Source organism: Petromyzon marinus, chromosome 31 (assembly GCF_048934315.1).
Source record: "Petromyzon marinus isolate PM22_M1 ecotype Great Lakes invasive population chromosome 31, UKy_Petmar_22M1.pri1.0, whole genome shotgun sequence".
In the NCBI taxonomy this organism is placed as follows: domain Eukaryota; kingdom Metazoa; phylum Chordata; class Hyperoartia; order Petromyzontiformes; family Petromyzontidae; genus Petromyzon; species Petromyzon marinus.
The window spans coordinates 9,677,765-9,697,175 of NC_133697.1; the positions used below are offsets into that span (position 1 = coordinate 9,677,765).

A 19,411-nucleotide genomic window follows, 5' to 3' on the forward strand; every position below is an offset into this window, starting at 1 on the left:
CTGACGGCGCCGTCGGCTCCTTTGCTACAACACCATGGCGTTACAGCCGCCACTCTCCTCCACCACCACTCGCATGGCCACACCACACGGGAGTGGAGGACGGCGGCCTTCACGCGGCCCCATCTCTGCCAAGTGAGAAATCACGACGAACGCCATCAACGCGGCGACCCAACATCGACCCCCGGGGTCTCCAGAGCGACAACAAAGGACCACGCCAACGGCTGCGTTCGAGGGCCAAACGACGCGCCACATGGGGGGGGGCCTTAGACAAGGATCCTCCAACTGAACAATGCGGGACTCTTCCACGGGTGAAGTGCGAGTTTGTTGCCGCTGCTCTTGACGCGGTTGCACGACTCGACCACCTGAATGAGAAATTGTAGTTGCGCTGCATCTACATCAGCCATACGAAAGAAGCCATGCACCATAGGAGGGCCCCCTTTGCGTTCCCCGTCAACTTCCCATAAAGAATAAAATAACCAGCGCCCTTCTGCAGTCCTGCACGACCCCTGGGTCTACCGCCTTGCCAATTAAAACAAAGCTGCCCTAAAGCAAGTCTTGGGAATCGTCCATATACCCCTAAAACACAATCTTTAATTTTCCTGGAAATATCCAATGAGTAATGAAGCTCTCTTTCCACGATTCTCCAGCAATAATTTTGTTTTGCACAAAGACAATTAAAAACCACGGCTTCTTTCAATTGGCTTTAAAAGAACCAAACTAAATATACGCGGCTCCGCCGGCTGCAATTGTTACAGCCAATCCGATAGATCGAAGGGACACCGATGTCCGCGCCTACGCCTACACACGCGCATAAGGACCCATTCTACGATTAAAAGCAGTGCGACTATAATTAAGTCGCCGCCGCTATTTAAATATATTTCTCTCCCATGTCCGCTCAGTCACACACACAGCCCTTGGTCGCCACACAAAGCAGGTCCCTGTGCTGCCAGGGATGAATGGAAGTGGGGAGGGGGGGGGTCAATGCAGATCCATGCAGTGGGGGCGAGCGGTGGGGGCGGGGAAGTCGCTGCCGCAAACCAAGTGACTCAATGCATCGTCCGATACGAGAAAAAAAACCTTCCCAGGACATAGGCCCCGTTTGTTCGTGAAATGCATAGGCTGGGGCATTTCTTCAATACTTACCAGGGAGAGGGTCTCGCGATTGTGCCGCGGAGCTCTAAGATTACATTTTGGCTTGCACCGCGCAAAAAAACTACAGAGCGCATTAAACAAAAAAAAGTTTGAAATAGGCTTTGGTTAGAACGTGCAACAAAAAGTTCCCCTTTAACAATGTAGACACATCGCACACACGCAAGCCCGAATGGTGGTGACAATGGCCTTGGCGCGTTTGATGCTCATTGCAGAGGCACACGGTGCAATGCCAGCGATGTTGGTAGTCCAAATTTCCAGCTTTTTCCGCATAAGCTCATTAATTTTTTTCCTCCACCAGAAACACTATGGAAGATCACATTACACACACACGTTTGTTTGTCATAGGCAGACTTTATCAATCTTATGCCAAGCTGCAGGGCACCAACCACAACAGCCTCATCCCTGTTTACCAAACCAACGGCATAGTTTTGCCATTATTTTGCATATGATGCTTATCTACACATACCGTATGAATGCTATACACACAAGTGGGTGGACACAAATGCAGAAAATATTAAATAGTTTTCGTTGCATCAAGAAAAAATAACTGCGCTCAACTTCAGCCGGCACAGCTCAGTACGCGATTCCGACAATTATTTTTTGCACTTTGATTTGTCATCATTTGGCACTGCACCAACGGCGAGTCACAAACATGTTCATGGGATTAAAGGCATATTAGGGCACCAAAAACAAACATTTTCGGATAGACCCAACTCGTACCTCTAGTGGTGTTAATGCCTTACACCCCGGATAAGCTCCTACTCCAAAGCCAGAAAACAAAGCGAAAAATGGATCCCTGAAAGACGAGTCGTCGACCAACACGGGGCTTTTATCAAGGAAAACAAAACCATAGTTCTTGTGGAAGCACATGAAGCATCGCAGGCTAACGAGCAGTGGAGACATTACAAATTTTAAGGGCACAAGCGAGCAACGTCTTGGTACACGTCCATGATGCGGCGTATTATAAAGTGCACGCGTCACAACACCAGTGACATCGCCAGACTACAGGGCGTGCACCTGAAAGTCAATTTCAAGTCTTCCCCCCTCATCCACTATGAATGCCGCAAAATTCGTGGGACACGGGGCCTTAGAACACGCCTAGCAGGGCAAGTCGCGGTTCACCTCTACACCCCTGGCCAGCAATTCACAACAACCTGCTACGCGCGTCACGGTTTTACCGACTTGTTTAATAGTTTATATTCGGTCCTTTTTAGATGTTTTAACAACCTTGTCCACCATTATGCCGAATTATAATCGCACTGCGTGATTTGCATATCAAAGTAAAAAGGTGCAGCCCTGCAATGTCTTGCTCACGCTACTGCTAGCACGGGGGGGATAAACTTCACCTCGCAGCAGGGCTCGATGTCATTCAGCCTACTCTGCTACACTGGCTAGGAAGTTTTGGAAGAGGTGGGTGTACCCACACTTCGCCCCACCACACACAATATGCTGATCAACTGTCGTTGTGATCATTTATAAGGCTGGGTGGACAGAGGTGGGGGTGATTTAATGACTTGGTCTTTGTTTCAAGTGCCACGCCGGGAGATTGAATCAAACTAGCAATCTATAGATTTCACACAAGTCCAGCGTGCTAACCACAACACCAATGCAGCATAACATTTGTACGCATTAATCTATGCGACAATACGATCGTATGAGTACACAAATTACATACACAATGGTAAATCATGCCCAATTCCCATGGGAATTGGGCATGATTTTCCCCATGCTATTCAAGGTTGATTATTATTATACCACAGTCGATCGAATTGTGACTTCTAAATGAAAATCCATTCGTTTTGTGGGCCCCATCTTCAACCAACTCTTCACATCTCGGCGGTAAGAGGTGATGGGGGTGGCAGCAGTGGTGGCGGCGGCGGGTACGCCATCCCGGCGGCGCACGCCTCCTGCTCCGATCCTTCCGCCACAAGCTCTTCGTTCACGGTGGACACCTGCAGGTCGCCCCGACGCCGGTACTGCCCATTGTGGCGGCCCCGCTGCTGGTACCGGCCGCCCACGCCGCTCGCCAAAGGCTGGGACTGCGACGGCGGGACGGTGGCTTGTTCGCCATACGAGCGCACGGTGTAGGTGTCGCCAGGGCGCGGCGGGGAGCCGACAGCGGCGGAGCTCTCGTCGCAGTCCTGCCGACACCGTTCCGCGCGCCGCTTCTGCACGAGCGTGGTGAGCAGCAGTGCCACCATGACGAGCAGGAAGAGGCCGCAGGCGACGGCACCCAGCACTACCGCGAGCACGGCGGCGGACATGCTGCTCTCCTGCACCTCTGCATGAAATGAATATTTCGATATCTCACCTGGCAGATTCAAATCGTTCCCCATGCAGCATCACCTCATCCAAAAATAAAATAGTGCCTGCCCCTGGCCAATAACAAGTCGCCGTTCCAAGGCCAATTGTATAGGGGACAACGCCCACCAACCAACATTGCTGTCGCAGCCTTCAAAACTTTGACCCAGACACCTGCACCGCTGCTACCTCTCACAAACAAAAAACCCTGCCCCGTATAGCCTTAGACTTTTGGGGCTGTTAGCAAGTACCTAGGAAGGCCAGCACAGTACGCAGGGGGTGGTGGGTGGCCAGCACCTTGCCTGGTCACCTTCGTCTCCCCAGCAGTGATTTTTTTTCACTTTACACACTGTACCAGGTACTCATGAGGCCGAGTTGATCTAGGGAAGACCCAGAACCAGTTCAGAATCGTCAGCGATGTTGGCCAGGAGCGGGAATCGAACACGGGTCGCAGGGTTCTTAGCGCAGCACGCCAACCGCTACACTACCACTCCTCCCACTATCGCACGCACGCGCGCGTTTAGCTTGAGCGTGGCACCTTCGAGTTGCACAGTCGTGCAGCGCACGCCCTGCCACGCCGGGTCCACGTCAAGGAAGCCGTCGTGACAACTGCAGGTGTAGGAGCCCTGCGTGTTGCGGCACGCAGCGTTGGTGTCGCACAGGTGCTGCTCTGCCACGCACTCGTCCACGTCTGCACACAGAAAGAGCCACTCAGCCCCGCATTACCACCCCACCACACGCCCTCCATGTCGCCTTCATAAAAAAATAAAAATGGGACTTGACTAGACACTCTGAGACTGTTGCCTGCCAAAACCCACAGCTAAACATTTTTGGTGCTCGTGGCAAGGTGCCATCTCACACACCCTTGTACTAAGTTGAGGCATTTATCACCAATGGTTTGTCGTGAGCGGAACCTTAATTTCTAGTTGCCGGTTTCTTAATGCAGCGCCCTAACCACTATAATATCAATCCCTGTACACACTTAAAATTCCCAACGCTTGCCTCAGAACATACGAATGCAAGAAGGGGGCATTAACATGTTACATGGTGAAAATCTGAGGATGAAAAAGAACTTACTGAAACATTAATAAATATGTAGCATCATTTACATTACTGCATATGAATAGTCCAACTTTTCTTGCTATGAGAAAAAAAAGTGCTGGTTGGTGCATGGGTGGGCAAATGTGGTGATGACGTCACCCACATCCCAGAGGAGAGCCGGGTTCGAGCATACCGACGTCATGCCAACCCACCCCAACCTCCACCCTGGCCAGGGTATGCGCGAGCCGTGCTAGTCTTTACAAGGTGTGGACTCTTCTAAAGTTGTGGGACCTCTAGTCCCATGGGCCAGAGCAGAAATTGGTACCACCTTGGAGTTAAAACACAAGGTCTAGCATCAACCATTTATTTAGGATGGCCAACCAAGATTAAGTTGCTTGATAGCCCACACAAATAGAACCCAGAAGGTTGTTACGCCACTGCAGGTGGTATCGTCAGGCGAAAACTTCAGGGTGTACAGACTACTAGACATCTCCTGCGTCTACCCACCAAATCCAGCCATGAAGGTTCTCTCCTGGCCTCACTGGTGCCCCCCCCCATCCCCCGTAACTCCATCGCCACGCATACCCTTAACATGCACGGCCAGTAGCTCCAGACTCGTGCCGTTGTCGTGGCTGCTTAGGAGGTGGTGGTGGCCGTGGCCCAGGAAGGCCTGCAGCTCCGAGCGGGCCCCCGCGTGTGTGTGCGGGCGCAGGAAGAGCCCAAACTTGGTGAGGAACTCCGATTTACTGATCATCCTGGTGGTGTGAGTGGGGGGGGGGGGGGGGGGGACGGAAGACACAGAATGATGCAGAGTAAAAATCAACGCGTGTGGCTTAAATCGGTTAATACATTCTTAGTCACCGCTGGATGAGTGTTTTTCGTTTGCAAGACCCACTGGTGGCCTTTAGTGTGGCCCCTGACAATTACGCAAAATGTGATAATCCCTTAATGCTGTCAAACCAAACGTTCCAAAAGTGGCCCCACTCTGAAAATTAGTGGAGACCACCGTGCAGGATTGAAGGCATTCCCAAAAAAAGCTGCAGTCAATCATGGTTACGCAATGCAACAACCAACCCAACACCTGGCACACAAGCAGCATTCAAAGAGTTCCATCTCCGCAGTGGAATTCTGGGACACGTTCTTTCCTTTGGCTGCTAATCTGTGGTCACAATCTTACCAACCGGCGATGGCCCCCTCGCTGGCAACACGTCCCGACTTGGTGAAGCCTTGATGCCCCCCTTTGCAAGTCTACAGCTGGACGAGGGCCTCTACACGCCGTGCGATTCGCGAGGGTTATTTTACCGAAATTCATGCTGGTCAGTGCGGGTTGGTGAATGTGGGAGCTTAGAAGTACTGTACAACAATAGATGTCGCTGGACTCTCCTTTGCTGCCCACCACTTTGCCCTGGAGCGCTATGGACACAACCTATTGTGTGCTTGGTGGTCACCCATCTGACTACGGTACTAGGCAGGGTCAATATGCTTAGCTTTCAAGATCTCACAAAACCCGGTGATCAGATGATAACAACAACGCGGAGACTACGCACCAGTTGGAATGTCTGGGTACCACTCCGAGGAAAGTGTCCTTATTGACGCTTTCCAGCTCAGACTTGTGGATCTGCGATGCAAGCAGGGAAAAATGGCAGCACACATTGGAGCACCGCACAAATCAAGAGCATCATCGCCATTGTCGCCTTCATGTATTGCTCGATATCTTGTCGCGCAGCAGCATAGACCGAGTCGCATGGACCAGTGTAGCGGACACGCACGAATCAGATTGCTGCACTAGCAGCAGGTCGCAAAGCAGGAAACGCGACGCTCGCTACGCTGTATGCACTGGAGCATATAACTAACACAAAAGCAAAACGCGTGCAGCGACAAACATGCATGCACACGACTTGAATTACATGCCTCGGATTATGTTACAGATGATGGGGATTCAAGGATGTTGGATCTAGGATTGTTTGCGACCACTATTTTTACATTGTTTTACAAAGTAAACAAATAATGGCCTAACCAGGCGTGAAGCTCTCAGTCGTCCCGCCCCTTACCAGGTGCTCCAAGTGAGACTTCAGGAGCTGCACCAGCTCCTCAACCTCCACCTTCGTGTTGTTGCGACTCCGCAGGGCCGAGTGCACCGTCACCTCAAACCACGTGTACTCTGGGGGGGGGGGGGGGGGGGGCGACACATTGTGCACGCACACACGGGGAGACACCCATCCCACACCCCCCCTCCCCGGTCGGTATAGCAGGGGGAAGGATTCCCTTTTGAGGAGCCGAACAGGACTTCCAAATCTCTTTGGTAGGTAACCACTAACCAGCCACACATTACACCAGTGAGAAAAGTTCAACATACGTACACGTACATATGAGCATTAAAAAAATAACGTGATAAATAGCATGCACCCCCATCCAGTTCTGTATTAAGAGCCCCCGCCCCCCCCCCCCCACACTCACCAAGCGCAGTGCAAAGATAAGGCAAAGATTTTTATTCCAGGGCTACCTTTGGGTTTAAATGGCCCCGAATGTGTGCGGTAGGACGGTCCCTTTACTCCTCCGCGCTGCTGGTTGTTCTGGACGCCTGCGTCACGGTGATAGGGGACACGTCACAGCAAACAGGGCCAGTGGCAGGGGCATGGCCAAGGCGGCAGCAAGCTGCAAATTGTCACCCCAATCACCAAATTCACCACAAGTCAGATCTCAAAACCAAGCAGGCTTGGTTAGCGGTTGGAAGGGGTAACACCACAAGGCTTGCCGGGTGTTGTAGGTGTAGGGGTTACGAGGTGTGGCCAGGAGCTTGCAGTGCAGAGTGTCACCCACCCCTCCTTGTAGTCATGCGTGGGGGAGTTCAGGATTTCCTCCAGTATTAAAAACCCAAAAACACATTTCAAATAGAATCGGCCAAACATTTCAATTGTAGCAGCAAACTCCTGAAAACTAGTCTGGAGACTCGGCAAGTGTTTGTGCGAGTAAATATTTTTTTAAAATGGGGAATATGCAACACCTTTATGGGCGACACTGGCCAATCACACGCAGGTCCACATTGCACCACACCGTGTCCAGTCTGCACAGAGCCACCTCCACATGCTGCACTCGCAGCCAGTGGGGCATCCAAGCTGTTCCATGGCGAGCGTTTCTCACCTTGCGGTGTGGCCTCCTCTGCAGGGGTTCTTATCCTCTCGATGATGTGGTCAAGCGGGCCCCATCCCGGCGGAGAGAACAAGATGGACACCTCTTTGTCCACCGGCTTAAAGGAGGAATCAGAAAAGTCTTGCTCGGATGAAAGGGAACTTGTCGCGGCTCTCAAGGGATGATCTCCATCCTCCTGGGGTGTCCCAGTTGGACCAGTTGCTAAATTCATTCCCTCGTCGGTTTGTGACGAAGACAAATTCTGGACAGGCGGCTGGGTTTCTAGCTCCGAGGCACTCGTGGTGCCCGAGTAGAATTTCTCCAAACTTGGCCCTGGTGAAGTGAGCACAGCGTGACGCTCAGGTCCATTCTCCAGCAGAGGTTCCAGCAGAGGTTCCCGCTGCTCCTCTTCTTCCTCTTCCTCCTCTTCCTGGGCCTCCTCAGTGGGGTGGTGAGAATGGTCTTCATCGGCAATAACGTTCATCGTCACGGCATCTGTACCATTGTGCTCGCCGAAGGTCCACAGAGTGGGGGCAAAACCCTCTGCTCCACTGCTGGGATCTTCTGCCACACTGTCGAGTGGCAGCGGAGACGGTTGGCTGATGGCACGGCGCTCGGGGCCGTGCTCCGTTGATGGCTTTTCGAGAATAATTTTTTCCTCTTCGGCCGCTGCCTGGCTCTCGAGGTGTTTGGCCACTGCCAGGAGCCACATGTTCCCCTGCGGTAGGGCCGGCCTATGATTCAAGGGGAGATGCGGAGGGACAGGTGACCTGGACGAGGGTGCGGATGACAAAGTCGCTAGTACATCGCTCTTGGTGTCCGACCTCTGCACATCCGTGAAGGTCGGCGGGCGTCTCGGCGACTCTGCCACCATGGCCGAGTCTTCTGGCCGTTCGCTCCATTCGCGCGCCGCGACTTCCGTCACACCAGGGGACCGCGTGTTCATTCCACTGGGAAGTTCACCGCCGCCATCCACGCCTTGCGCCACAGGCGTGTGCGTAGAAACCATAGAGTGTGTGGAGACAGTGGTACGAATCTCTTTCAGCCGCATGGACCGTGTCGTTTCCGTGGTCGTCCCTCTTGAGCGTCCCAGGGTGGACTTCACAACCTCGCCAATGGACGCCGGTGTCAATGGTGCAATTGCACGGTGTTGCCCTCCTTGCTCCTCTTCCAGCTCCGTGGATTTGGCGGATGACAAAACGGTCAGCATGGTCGACTCCAACACTGTCAACTTCTCCTGCACGCCCTTCACTGGAAGTAACATCCAACGCCACAAGCGGTCCCATCGACCTTCCCCAGCAGCGTCTCCCTCTGGCGTCGCCTCCGCCATTGCCGTAGCTTCCACCGCTGCCCCAGTCGTCACTGCTGGAACCCCCTCATCCTCCCCAAAACTCAAAGAATCCTCGTTTCTGCTGCCATCACGACCTTTGTTGCCACCGTCACCACGATCACCGTCACAGCTCAGCTCCGAGAGGTTCACCACGTCATCTTTGTCCAGGATGAAGTAGCGTCCCCTGAAACGACGCGGTGACGCGGCGGCACCACCACCACCACCACCACCGCCGCTCTCCTCGTCCTCCCGCTGGCCGGCCATGAGCACGACGCTCACGCCATCGCCGCGGGGGCTGTAGAGGAAGGCGCCGTGGCCCCAGCACGCCAGCACCATAGCGCTCGCCGAGCCGCGGGGCACCTCCTCCAGCACGAGCTTGTCGCTCGAGAGGCAGCACTCGCCGCGCCGTCCCGCAAACCCGCACACGCGCACCAGCACGGCCTGGCCCGGCCGCGCCGCTCGCACCGTCCAGCGGCAAACTGCGCCCGCCGGGTAGGAGCTCGGGAAGCCGGGGGATGAGAAGGAGCCCGTGCGGCCGCGCAGCTCCACGTGGCACTCGGGCAGCGGCACCGGCTCCTGGGCGGCAGATGGACGCGACTCTGTGGCGGGGGGGGGGGAGGGGGAAGCCAAAAAGGGGGGTGGGGGGGGGTTGCCCGTGTAATTCACGCAACTGGTTGCGGGCGAGTGCTGCCGGCGAACACCTGTCAAGATCAACACGGAAACACGAGGAGGGGGTTGGGGGGGGGTGCAGGCGGTGGGGCAGTGTGGCCAGCACCATGCTTGGCCATTTTTGGTCTCCCCATAGTAGATATTTCACCACTCCATAACCACGTACTCATTTAAGATCGATTCGACCTAGGGGAGGACCCAGAATTTATTCGGATAATCGTCACTGGTGTTGATGGCCGAAAGCAGGTATTCAACTTGGGTTGCTGGGTTAGTAGTGCAGCGCACTAACCGTTACACTCCCGCTCCCCACACAGATGCAGCACGCCAACCACTGCACTCCCGCGCCCAAAACACACCGACATCCCCCCCCCCCACCCCTCCATCAGTGAACCACCCTCATGTGACCGCCCCACTGACCGCACTTGTGGCCATCGGCCGCGACCTCTTGGCTGCTGCTGCGTCTCTCAAACATGAGGAGGTTCTGGCCGCGAGGTCCAGCCGGGTCCAAAGGGCCGCTCGCATCGTCCGAGTGCAAGGGTAGGTCCACGCGGATGCGCAGGGACCTCATGGCGGGGCCCTTGAGGGGGGCCTGCACCCAGGCCTGACGGCTCAAGTCCCGCAGGGCGGCCACAAACCGGCTCTCTGCCTGCCCATCCTGGCCCGCGGGCAGCAGCAGGTGGAGACGAGGGTAGCCACTTCCCAAGTCCAGCACGCGCTCGCGGAACGGTGGAAGGAGCGAGGGCGGCGGCGACGATGGATGCCATGGGCTTTGCACGTCGGTGACGTCGGACGCCTTGGTGGCACGACCGAGCGGCGGGGGGAACTGTGGCATGGCCCCGTTGGGGTCAGAATCGACAGGGCTGGTTTTGGAGTTGGTCAACCGAGAGGTGAGAGTAGCGGCACCACCACCACCTGCAGCACCAAGAGCAGACCCAGCTGCACGACCATCAGTAGCAGCGCCGTTCTTGACACCTTCACTCAGACACTCAAAATTGTCGCCATTTTGAAGAACGCCGTATTCGGAGCACCCAGCCCTGATCCAATCTCGGAGTTGCCGCAACGTCCTCGTCCTGTCGTCGTCGTCAGCATTCGAGCGTCCGCGTGCTCCCACCTCGTCGCTGGCAGAGGCGGCGCCGAAAGAGACAGAAGATGACGAGCGGCGACTTCCAAACGCGATGTAACGCAGCCGCACGGGGCTCCGCTGCTCGCCACTGCCCGCCCCTCCGTGCCCCAGCGACTGCGGCACCACAGTGACATGCGCACCACTCCACGGGACGAGCAGCACGCGACTCGGGGCGCAGCGAAGAATGCAAGGTCCCACCGACACCACCTGGGGAGGAGGATTGGCCGCGGACGAGGACGACCCCGGCGGAAGCGTCTCAGCAGGCAACGCCGACACGAAGACTCGCTCGCAGCGGGCGGAGCGCGGGCAGGCCGTCGGGCAGGCCTGCACGAGCAGGCACGAGCGCGCGTCTGGGGAGCGGAGCGTCCAATTGGACCAGATGGTAGTGGCGGCGACGGTCGGGCCGACGTCGCCAGGACTTGCGGTAGCGGCAGACGCGGACGGTGCGATGGAGCAGCGCGGGTCCAGCCACCCTGCGCAGCCCAGGGCCGATCGCTGACAAGCGGCCTGTGGCGGTGACTGCGGACTGAAGCCTGGGGATCGTAGAAAAAGAAAACACAGGGCGTGGGCCGGGTGGCGCATGGAGACATTCCAGAGGTTGGTAGAAAAATGGTTAGAAACCAGCATTTCAAATTCGCCTGAAATTTTCCAAAACCGACACGTTGGCGTGGAGTAAGGGATTATCAGCATGAGGCATTTGGATCCATAATAATTATGTATTTCTTTGCAAGTGGTGGGGGGGGTACCGAAATCTCAAGCTCTTTAAATATGGCCTCTCGAGTAAATAACCTCGTATATTAATATGAACAATATAATTTCTAGGGAAAAAAAAAATCAATAAAACACCAATTTTCAGGGTCTCAATGGTGTCACTGGCAAGGAGATATGAAATCAAGTCGTGGGCTGCATCGGGCCCATGAGCTGTAAGAGGTTCACCTAACCCCCTCGCTCAACAGGTGTTCAAGTCCTCCATTCCCTCCTCACGGCCGCACCCACCTGAATTCATATAGAGAAGATTGAGTCCAGCTTGAGCCATAGACAATTCCACCTGTATAGACATAAGCTTGTTATAACTGACCACAATTACACACAACCACACACCAAGAGCACATCGAGGGATCTGCCATAGGAATGTGGAATTTCCACCACCGTCTCAGGGGCTACCGACAAAGACGAGCCCTCCCCACTTCGTTAAAGTGTGGAAACCGTCAGATTTGTCCAATGGTGTAGTAACATCAACTCGGGGAGTGCGGCAATTAGTCAGATGGGGCCCCAATATTTTATTTGGAATAAAGGAAAAAACGTGGAACGTAAATTGAATGAGCTCCATAAAATATATATATTTAAACTGCGTTTTACACCGTTGTTGAAAACATCATGGTGCTTGTCAAGGACCCCCCCCCCCCCCCAACTCGTAGCTTTGGCCACCAGGAGGGGGGGTAAGGCACCCCCTGCCCCCATGTTAGTTTAACTCTTCGAATCTGTCACATTGCTCAAAACGGCCAAAAAAACTTGCGTCGTCTCCTTTGCGATTCGCACCCCGCTCCCCCTTCACAAAATTATGGGCGACCAGAACAGTCTTTTTGACAGTTTTCTTTTACTTGGCAGTCCAATTTTACCAGGGCACCACGGTGGTGGGATGTTAACTACCTCTCCTGGTATACAAGGTCGTGGGTTCGATCCCGACCTTGACACCTGCTGTATATTTGGAGTTTGTCTCTCTCCGTGGTCGCGTGGATTTCTCTCCTGGTCCTCTGGTTCCCCCCCCCCCCCTCAACATTTGAGAATCAGCGTGCGTTTCACGTTTTTGGCTGCTACAGATTTCCACGCGATAAGCCACTTCGTTGAGCCATCGTGTGGCCAAGTCGCTTCTAAAAACGGCGACAGAAGCTCAGTGACCCTTTCCTGGGTAAAATAAAAAAAAGCTTAGTTTGTTTTATTAGTTTCTACCTGGACACACCCCGAACTCACCCGGCTCGGCAGCTCGGCACCCAGCGCTCTGACATCCACTCCACACTCCTGGGCAGAGCTCTGCGTCAGGAGGAGCAGAACCAGTCCCAGGCTCCAGACCCATGCTGGTCGTTCCATGACCCCTCAAAAAGCAATGGCACCCTGTGCTAAAAAAAAAAACCACCACGTTCATACCAGCGATTGGTACGACCGTCAAGAAAGACCTCTTGCTTAAGCCCTTTGCTTATACCCCCAGAATACACAAAGTTACCAAGGTCACAATACAGGAGGCGGGCACATCAGAATATGCGTTTATACTGGAGGAATCCGAGGAGCTATAAAAGCTCTTTCACAGATGTCCACACCTCTAGGTCGACGCGGTATTTTTGCAAGGCATGGTGCATGTTGTGTGTATCAGTGTTTTACAGAGGTTTTTGGGTTAGAGTGTGTAGAAATGTGTTGCTAACCCGCCACAGCCAATGAGTCAGGTTTGTCACGTAAAAACGTGCCAATGTGTTACCGGAAAAAAAAACAATGAGTAATGTGTTACTAGTTAGTTTAGCAACACCGGTGTGTTGGAGCGTAAACCCACATTTACAATTTGAGTACGGACGTTTCGCCAGTAATTGCAAGCAGCATTATCAGGCGATAGCCAGAGTTGGTGTTTTGTAGCCGCGACGTGGCACGTGCGTTCCACCCCCACCACCTCACGCACTTTTAGAATTAGTTCCTGTACATTACCGTCCTCCGCAGGCTGCGGCATGGAGTTTGAGAACCGTTGGTTTAAATGAGCATGGGTAGCACCCAACACCGCGACGAGCGAGCTTGTATGTATTTATTCATTTTTATTACCACCCCTCGTGAATCGATTAATGGGGTCACCAATTGTGTGTGGAGGGGGTCGCGGGTTCAATGATCGTGTGGAGTTGTAGCGCCTCCAGTGGCTGCAGGGGTCAGTGTGGCGCCCTGGACGGTACTCTACACTCGGGATGAACGATTAGGCTGCGATTTTTGGAGATTTGAAAAGTCCTATTACTTTCTTATTGGAAAGTTTTATTAGTTTTTATTATTATAACTTTATCCAATTTAACAATTGTTCCATGTTTGATTGTACTATTTAAATTAAAACATTAATAAATACATGTTGGAAGCAATTCATAGCTTTAAAGTGCTTCTCATCCTTGCATTAGAATATAGAGCAGTTTATATTTTGATGGTATCACGTGGTAATGCTCGAGCACAAAAAAAATCTATTACACAATGAATATTGAACTGAAGCTTGACTTTAAACAAATTTAAATCGCAAATCAACTCGCAATCTGTCAGAAAAATCGCAATTAGATGTTCCCCAAATCGTTCAGCCCTACTCTACACCCAAGACAATGTAAATCAAATAATTTGGTGCTGCTGCGTTGGCAGCGATGTGCAAACACAAGAACAACCATGTTCGTCAATAAACTGTGGCTTTAAAAAGGACAAAAAACAACAATGCGACGTTTCGGGCACTGCTCCTCCTTCATAGCACCTCCGATTAGCAACGGTTGGCTACGTACGGTGCGAAAGAAGTTCAACATTACACACACCACGTAAAAAGTTGTACACCAAGTCTTAACGAAGCGAAAATGTTTACGTCCTCGATAATGTAAAATAATGCACGATTGTCGATTGATCCGGAGAAACAAGAACATTTAAGAGCAATTGACACTTTATAATCGTCTTAAGCTCCTAAACAGGATGCAGTAGGTTAAAAATGCGGCCGCCAAGGTGCTAAGTGGTACACAACCGTTCAAGGATCGCACCCCACAACCGTGCTTGCTGCAGTCCCCTTCACCGGCTCCCTGTCCGTACCAGAATTGATTCTTAAAATAATTTTCTTGCCGGTATTCAAGGCCTTCAAATGGACGTGGCTCCTCCCTAGAGTCACCACACCTCCCCCCTTTAGCCGCACAGTCTAGCCCATCAAGATCATCAAGGCTCATCTCAGATTGCGCATTGCTCACGAAACTCTGGAATTCCTCGCCTCTTCTTGGTCAGAACTTGCGACACAAGGACAAAGCTTCAACTCTCGACGAAAAACGCGTCCGTTTAAAAATGTCTCCCTTCAGTTAAATTTTAAAGACGTCTTTCCCACTTCTTTCCATGGATGACATTAACTATTTACGCATTGCCATGTAAAGTGCCCCGATAACGATCGTTTCAATGGCGCTTTTTTTAAATGTAAAATTATTATTATTGGCGGAGCTCAAATATTAAAAGGCGACACGCGTGTTACCACCCTTAACGTTACTGCTATATCGTATTCTACAGATTACAAGGAGATCCTGGGGGGGGGGGGAGGGAGACCAAACCCCAAAATTGTGCCCGATGTAAAGCTACAAAGACAAAGGTCGCCTCCCGCCCCCTATAACCTGCAGAGACTATTGGGGCAAGTGAACCTGATGGCGGTACCCCAAGGTACCATAGTACCCCGGGGTACCATAGTAGTAATAGTGTAGTAATAGTGGAACCCCGGGGTACTATGGTACGAGAGCCGGTACTATGGTACGAGAGCCGGTACCCCGGCTCTCGCATCATGTCCGCGATGCGGTCACTTTTAGTCTGTCGATGGTCGGCGACGCGACAATCGACTCATCTCGACGAGCTGCACTCACGATGATGAACCACCACCTCCACCACTAACACGGTGTGTACCGCGAGCGTTCAGGTTTTCAGCACAATCGTCCTCGCTGCGTTTCGACATCGCGGAGTGTGGCACCGATTTCGGATTCATTGGTTACCCCCAGTCGCGGAGTTAAGTTACACCCCTGGGAAGGGAAAAAAAAGTGTCCCAGAAATAAAATATTGAATTGCCTCGGCCGTTTAGTATTATTTGGTACCCCGGGATACCGCCATAAGAAGCAATTGCTGCCGTTAGCGAGTAGCAACCTACGAAGGGCGGGCGGGCACACGAGGGGGTTGTTGTGGTGGTGGGTGGCCACCACTACAACCCTGCCTCGCACACACCGGATTGCAAGAGGCACAGACGGAGTTAAAAATGAGACAAAAAACTGACGATGCGTGTACGCAAGGACGGTTAACAAACAAAAACCACTTCGCCAATAGCAGTTGGACTTAAACATAATATCAATCATACGTGAAAATACAGAAGTGCGTCTTACAATCCAGAGAACACGACAATACACACGCACGGTTAACATTAAGGGAGCTTTAACTGTGAATAAACGCATCATTGAACGGCATAAATAAAACACGGAAGTATTAAAATGTTCAAATACCAAATACACCTATTAATGCATCAAGTCTGCATCAACCACAAACCGACGGTAATAAATGCAAACAAATAGGATTCGACAATATGCTCGCTCTCCTCGATGCCGTAATGTGGCGTTTGACCATCTTCCCGGATTCATGCCAGACAAGGTTAGATTATTTTTACGATTCAACTTCTTGATTCTGGCATCATTCCCGTGGCTGTGTTATTACCTTTCGGCGTCCGTATCTACGCTTGTGGTGTAAACGCACCGACCACACAGACAGACGGGCAAACTTATTTTCTCCGCGTGGCTCAGCACTTTGTGCACAAACGGGACACGTGAAAGCGACCCTGCCACTTAGCAAAAGCGAGAAGGGGTTTTTTTCTTAAATAGATGCGGGCGGTTCTTCCGGCTTTGGACGCAATTAAATTTGGATAATCATTTTTATAACGAGCTTATCAGTTGCACCTGGCCTAATGAGCTACAGGTGAGCGATTCAAAACACGTTCTTCTCTGATTAACTATTTGGGAACAGGTGGGTCCGAGTCCATACCTGTCAACCCCTTAATCAGTGCCTACCTTATTACAAACCGATTCAGACCTTATTGGTCACCCCGTGCCCTTATAAATCTCAACGTTCATCCTACAAAGTCCCATCATAAGGGAGAAACACAAACAAATAGACATTTTTTTCTTGCCCGTATTAAAACAGCTGTACGTCGTATGGACCTGAAAACACAATTTCCCTGTAAGAGAATCCGGGGTAAACCGTATGGGTTGACAGGTTTGTGAGTTTAACCACTTGCAGGGTCGCGTGCTCTCTGATGGGCGAGCTATTGAGAACACGTGGTCTGAAAGGCGATCTCATTATCACTATGTAACACAATTTTTGTCCCTGGGTACTAAGCGTTATTTTTTAACTGCTTATGCCTACAAAGTATAGAAAATGGTTATTATTCCCCACAAACTTTGCTTTTGTGACCAGGACTTTGTGTAAACGAAAGACACAAATGCACACCACGTTTTCTTATTGAAAATAGGTAAATTTCAAAATATCACTGTCCTGGTCACAAAAGGAAAGCTTGTAGGGAATAATAGCCAAGTCATTTTCTGCACTTTTGAGGCATAAGCAATTAGGAAATAACACTTACTACCCAGAGACAACATTTTTTTGTTACACAGTGATAATCATCTATTACGGAACACGTGATCGAGATGAGCTACTCACATCACGTGCCTTTGGCATGCGAGATACTAAAAAACGTTGTCTTCTTGGTTCTTTCGGTAAAGTCACGTAGAATTTCCATTCTACGTGACTTTACCGAAAGAACCAAGAAGATGAATCCCTGCAGTCACGAAAGCTTTAAATCGAAATTGAAAACGTTTGCTTAATGAAACGATCCGTCTAGGAAAACGTGTTGAGAATCGCCTGGTCCAGCGAGGCTTTGCAAAAACACGTAGTGTAAATTGTTTAAGAACACGGGGTCTACCATTTGTGAACTATCATTTGTGGCCAGGTCGCTTCTAAAAAAGCGAATAGCTAAGCGGGCTTTACCTGGTAAGTCACTAAAAAAGTTTAGTTTTATTTGTATATATTTTTCAGTGATTTGTTTACCTTTCCTATACTTTTCGATTTAAAGCTTTCGTGACTACAAGGATTCATCTTCTTTGGTTCTTTCGGTAAAGTCACGTAGAATGAGAATAAAATAATAAATTGATAAAATAAAATAACACAATAATATTCTCACGACGTTTCGGCCACAACACAAGCGGCCTTCATCAGGTGAAGGGACGAGACTGTCTGGAGGACAGCACTCCAGCGCTGTCCTCCAGCACTCCAGCGCTGTCCTCCAGCACTCCAGCGCTGTCCTCCAGCACTCCAGCGCTGTCCTCCAGACAGTCTCGTCCCTTCACCTGATGAAGGCCGCTTGTGTTGTGGCCGAAACGTCGTGAGAATATTATTGTTATTTTATTTTATCAATTTATTATTTTATTCGCATTCTACGTGACTTTACCGAAATAACCAAATAAAATGATTTCCTATACTTTGCAATCCTGCCGTGTTTTTGTATTGTTTGTTTTTGTAAAGTTCTGACCTGCCCCAACTGGACATATGTGAAAGAGCTTTATAGCTCATCGGATTCCTCCAGTATGAATATTCAGATTCTAATTATACATTGCAAACCGGTAGTGATAAAAAGGGCACTGGTATCCGATGTTTTTTTTTTAAACAAAAAAATCTGATAATAGCAAGTAGTCATGTATGTGACTACGTCAGCCAGAATGTCTCCGCTCTCGTCACATCTCGGAGGCTACAACAGAGTCGATTGCTTGGATGGACGACCACCACCATGTATTAATTTCTTGGCGATGCTGCTGTGTTGGCCGTGTACACAAAACCAATTCTAGACGAATGTGTCGAGGTTTTTGACAGACTGAAGGTGACTTTGAGTGCGCTAACATTATTCAACTTACATTGATTTTATGGCTTTATTTTAGTGATTTCGAAAACTTTTTTGGTTTGGCCATGTTTGTTATAGTACGGAGTTAGACTGATGGCTTTAATCGAAGTTGTCTTGTGGTTTTTGTTGTTTGACTTGCATCCCACTTGGATTTTTGCACAGCGTTGGTGTACGGTGCTTTTTCTGCAATATTTTGCTGTCTTTTCATGGATTTTCTGTTTGCACAAAGTCACAGTCACTTCAAGATGTTTTCTTGTTCATGTTTTTGTTTGTTGCACCCGATTCAAGAGCCGAATGGCTCACAAGGCGATAATAAATTAAACTGAAAAACCGAAATTGGCGCCAGGTGGAACACAATTCCCTCGAGTACCCAATTGGTGTGAATAAGAATCTTCCAGTGCAGTTACACACAATGGTTGTGGAACATTAAGCGGTAACGCTGTCATCGTTTTCCGAATCTATTCATTGGATTCTCCTGGAATTTAGTAGTACTCTGACTGGCACGTGTGAACATTCATATGGCAGGGCGGTCTAAATAAATTACCGCGTGGTACAATTTGCACTCGTTTCCCAGTTCAAAGGTGGAGCTCTGAACTCTCGTGCTTGCTCGCATCACTGCTGTCATAAATGCCTCCACTCGAAGTTATTTGGTCACCTCTTCCACAGGCCAGGACGTGTTACGAGCGGAAGGCGTACCCACACTTTACCCTACCACTAACGTGTGGTCTAGCAAGTTTATACTGACGCGGTGGACAACTTTCAATCTGATGCTTTTCCCGCCGCGCCGGGCGATCGAGTCGAACAGGCGCCCTCGGGATTGCAAGCACGGTGTGCTAAGCTCACCCTTCCGTCTTTTCAGGTTTAAAAAAGGTAAACATCTCAACAGTATATACATTTTTTTGAAGCTTTCGTGACTGCAGGAATCCATACTCTTTGGTTATTTCGGTAATGTCACGTAGTTAGAAATAATAATACAAATGTCTAAGTATATCAATTGCTG

At 50.8% G+C, this 19,411-nt stretch overlaps 1 protein-coding gene across 2 annotated transcripts; it reads right to left on the reverse strand.

Annotated features, from left to right (window-relative positions):
- Window positions 1–1,483: 1,483 nt before the first annotated feature.
- Window positions 1,484–16,361, reverse strand: LOC116947960 (uncharacterized). 2 transcript variants are annotated; one of them, XM_076071063.1, is made up of 11 exons: window positions 16,179–16,361; window positions 12,717–12,857; window positions 11,742–11,793; window positions 10,040–11,278; window positions 7,636–9,552; window positions 6,998–7,075; window positions 6,546–6,655; window positions 6,042–6,112; window positions 5,080–5,249; window positions 3,992–4,144; window positions 1,484–3,433 (listed from the first exon to the last, which is right to left on the reverse strand). In XM_076071063.1, the coding sequence occupies exons 2-11, from the start codon at window positions 12,831–12,833 to the stop codon at window positions 2,979–2,981; spliced, it is 4,362 nt and encodes a 1,453-aa protein (XP_075927178.1). In that variant the 5' UTR covers window positions 12,834–12,857; window positions 16,179–16,361; the 3' UTR covers window positions 1,484–2,978. The 2 variants fall into 2 exon arrangements, with proteins under 2 accessions (XP_075927178.1, XP_032820198.2); XM_032964307.2 differs by having other exon boundaries at window positions 12,717–12,862; window positions 16,179–16,360.
- Window positions 16,362–19,411: the final 3,050 nt, after the last annotated feature.

Coding starts and splice junctions, on each gene's coding strand:
- LOC116947960 (XM_076071063.1), bottom strand. CDS start 12,833: ATGGAACGACCAGCATGGGTCTGGAGCCTGGGACTGGTTCTGCTCCTC. Junction 7,076..7,635: donor AGAGGAGGCCACACCGCAAG/GTGAGAAACGCT, acceptor ACCGTGACGCAG/GCGTCCAGAACAACCAGCAG. Junction 3,434..3,991: donor CACGACTGTGCAACTCGAAG/GTGCCACGCTCA, acceptor CATTTCATGCAG/AGGTGCAGGAGAGCAGCATG.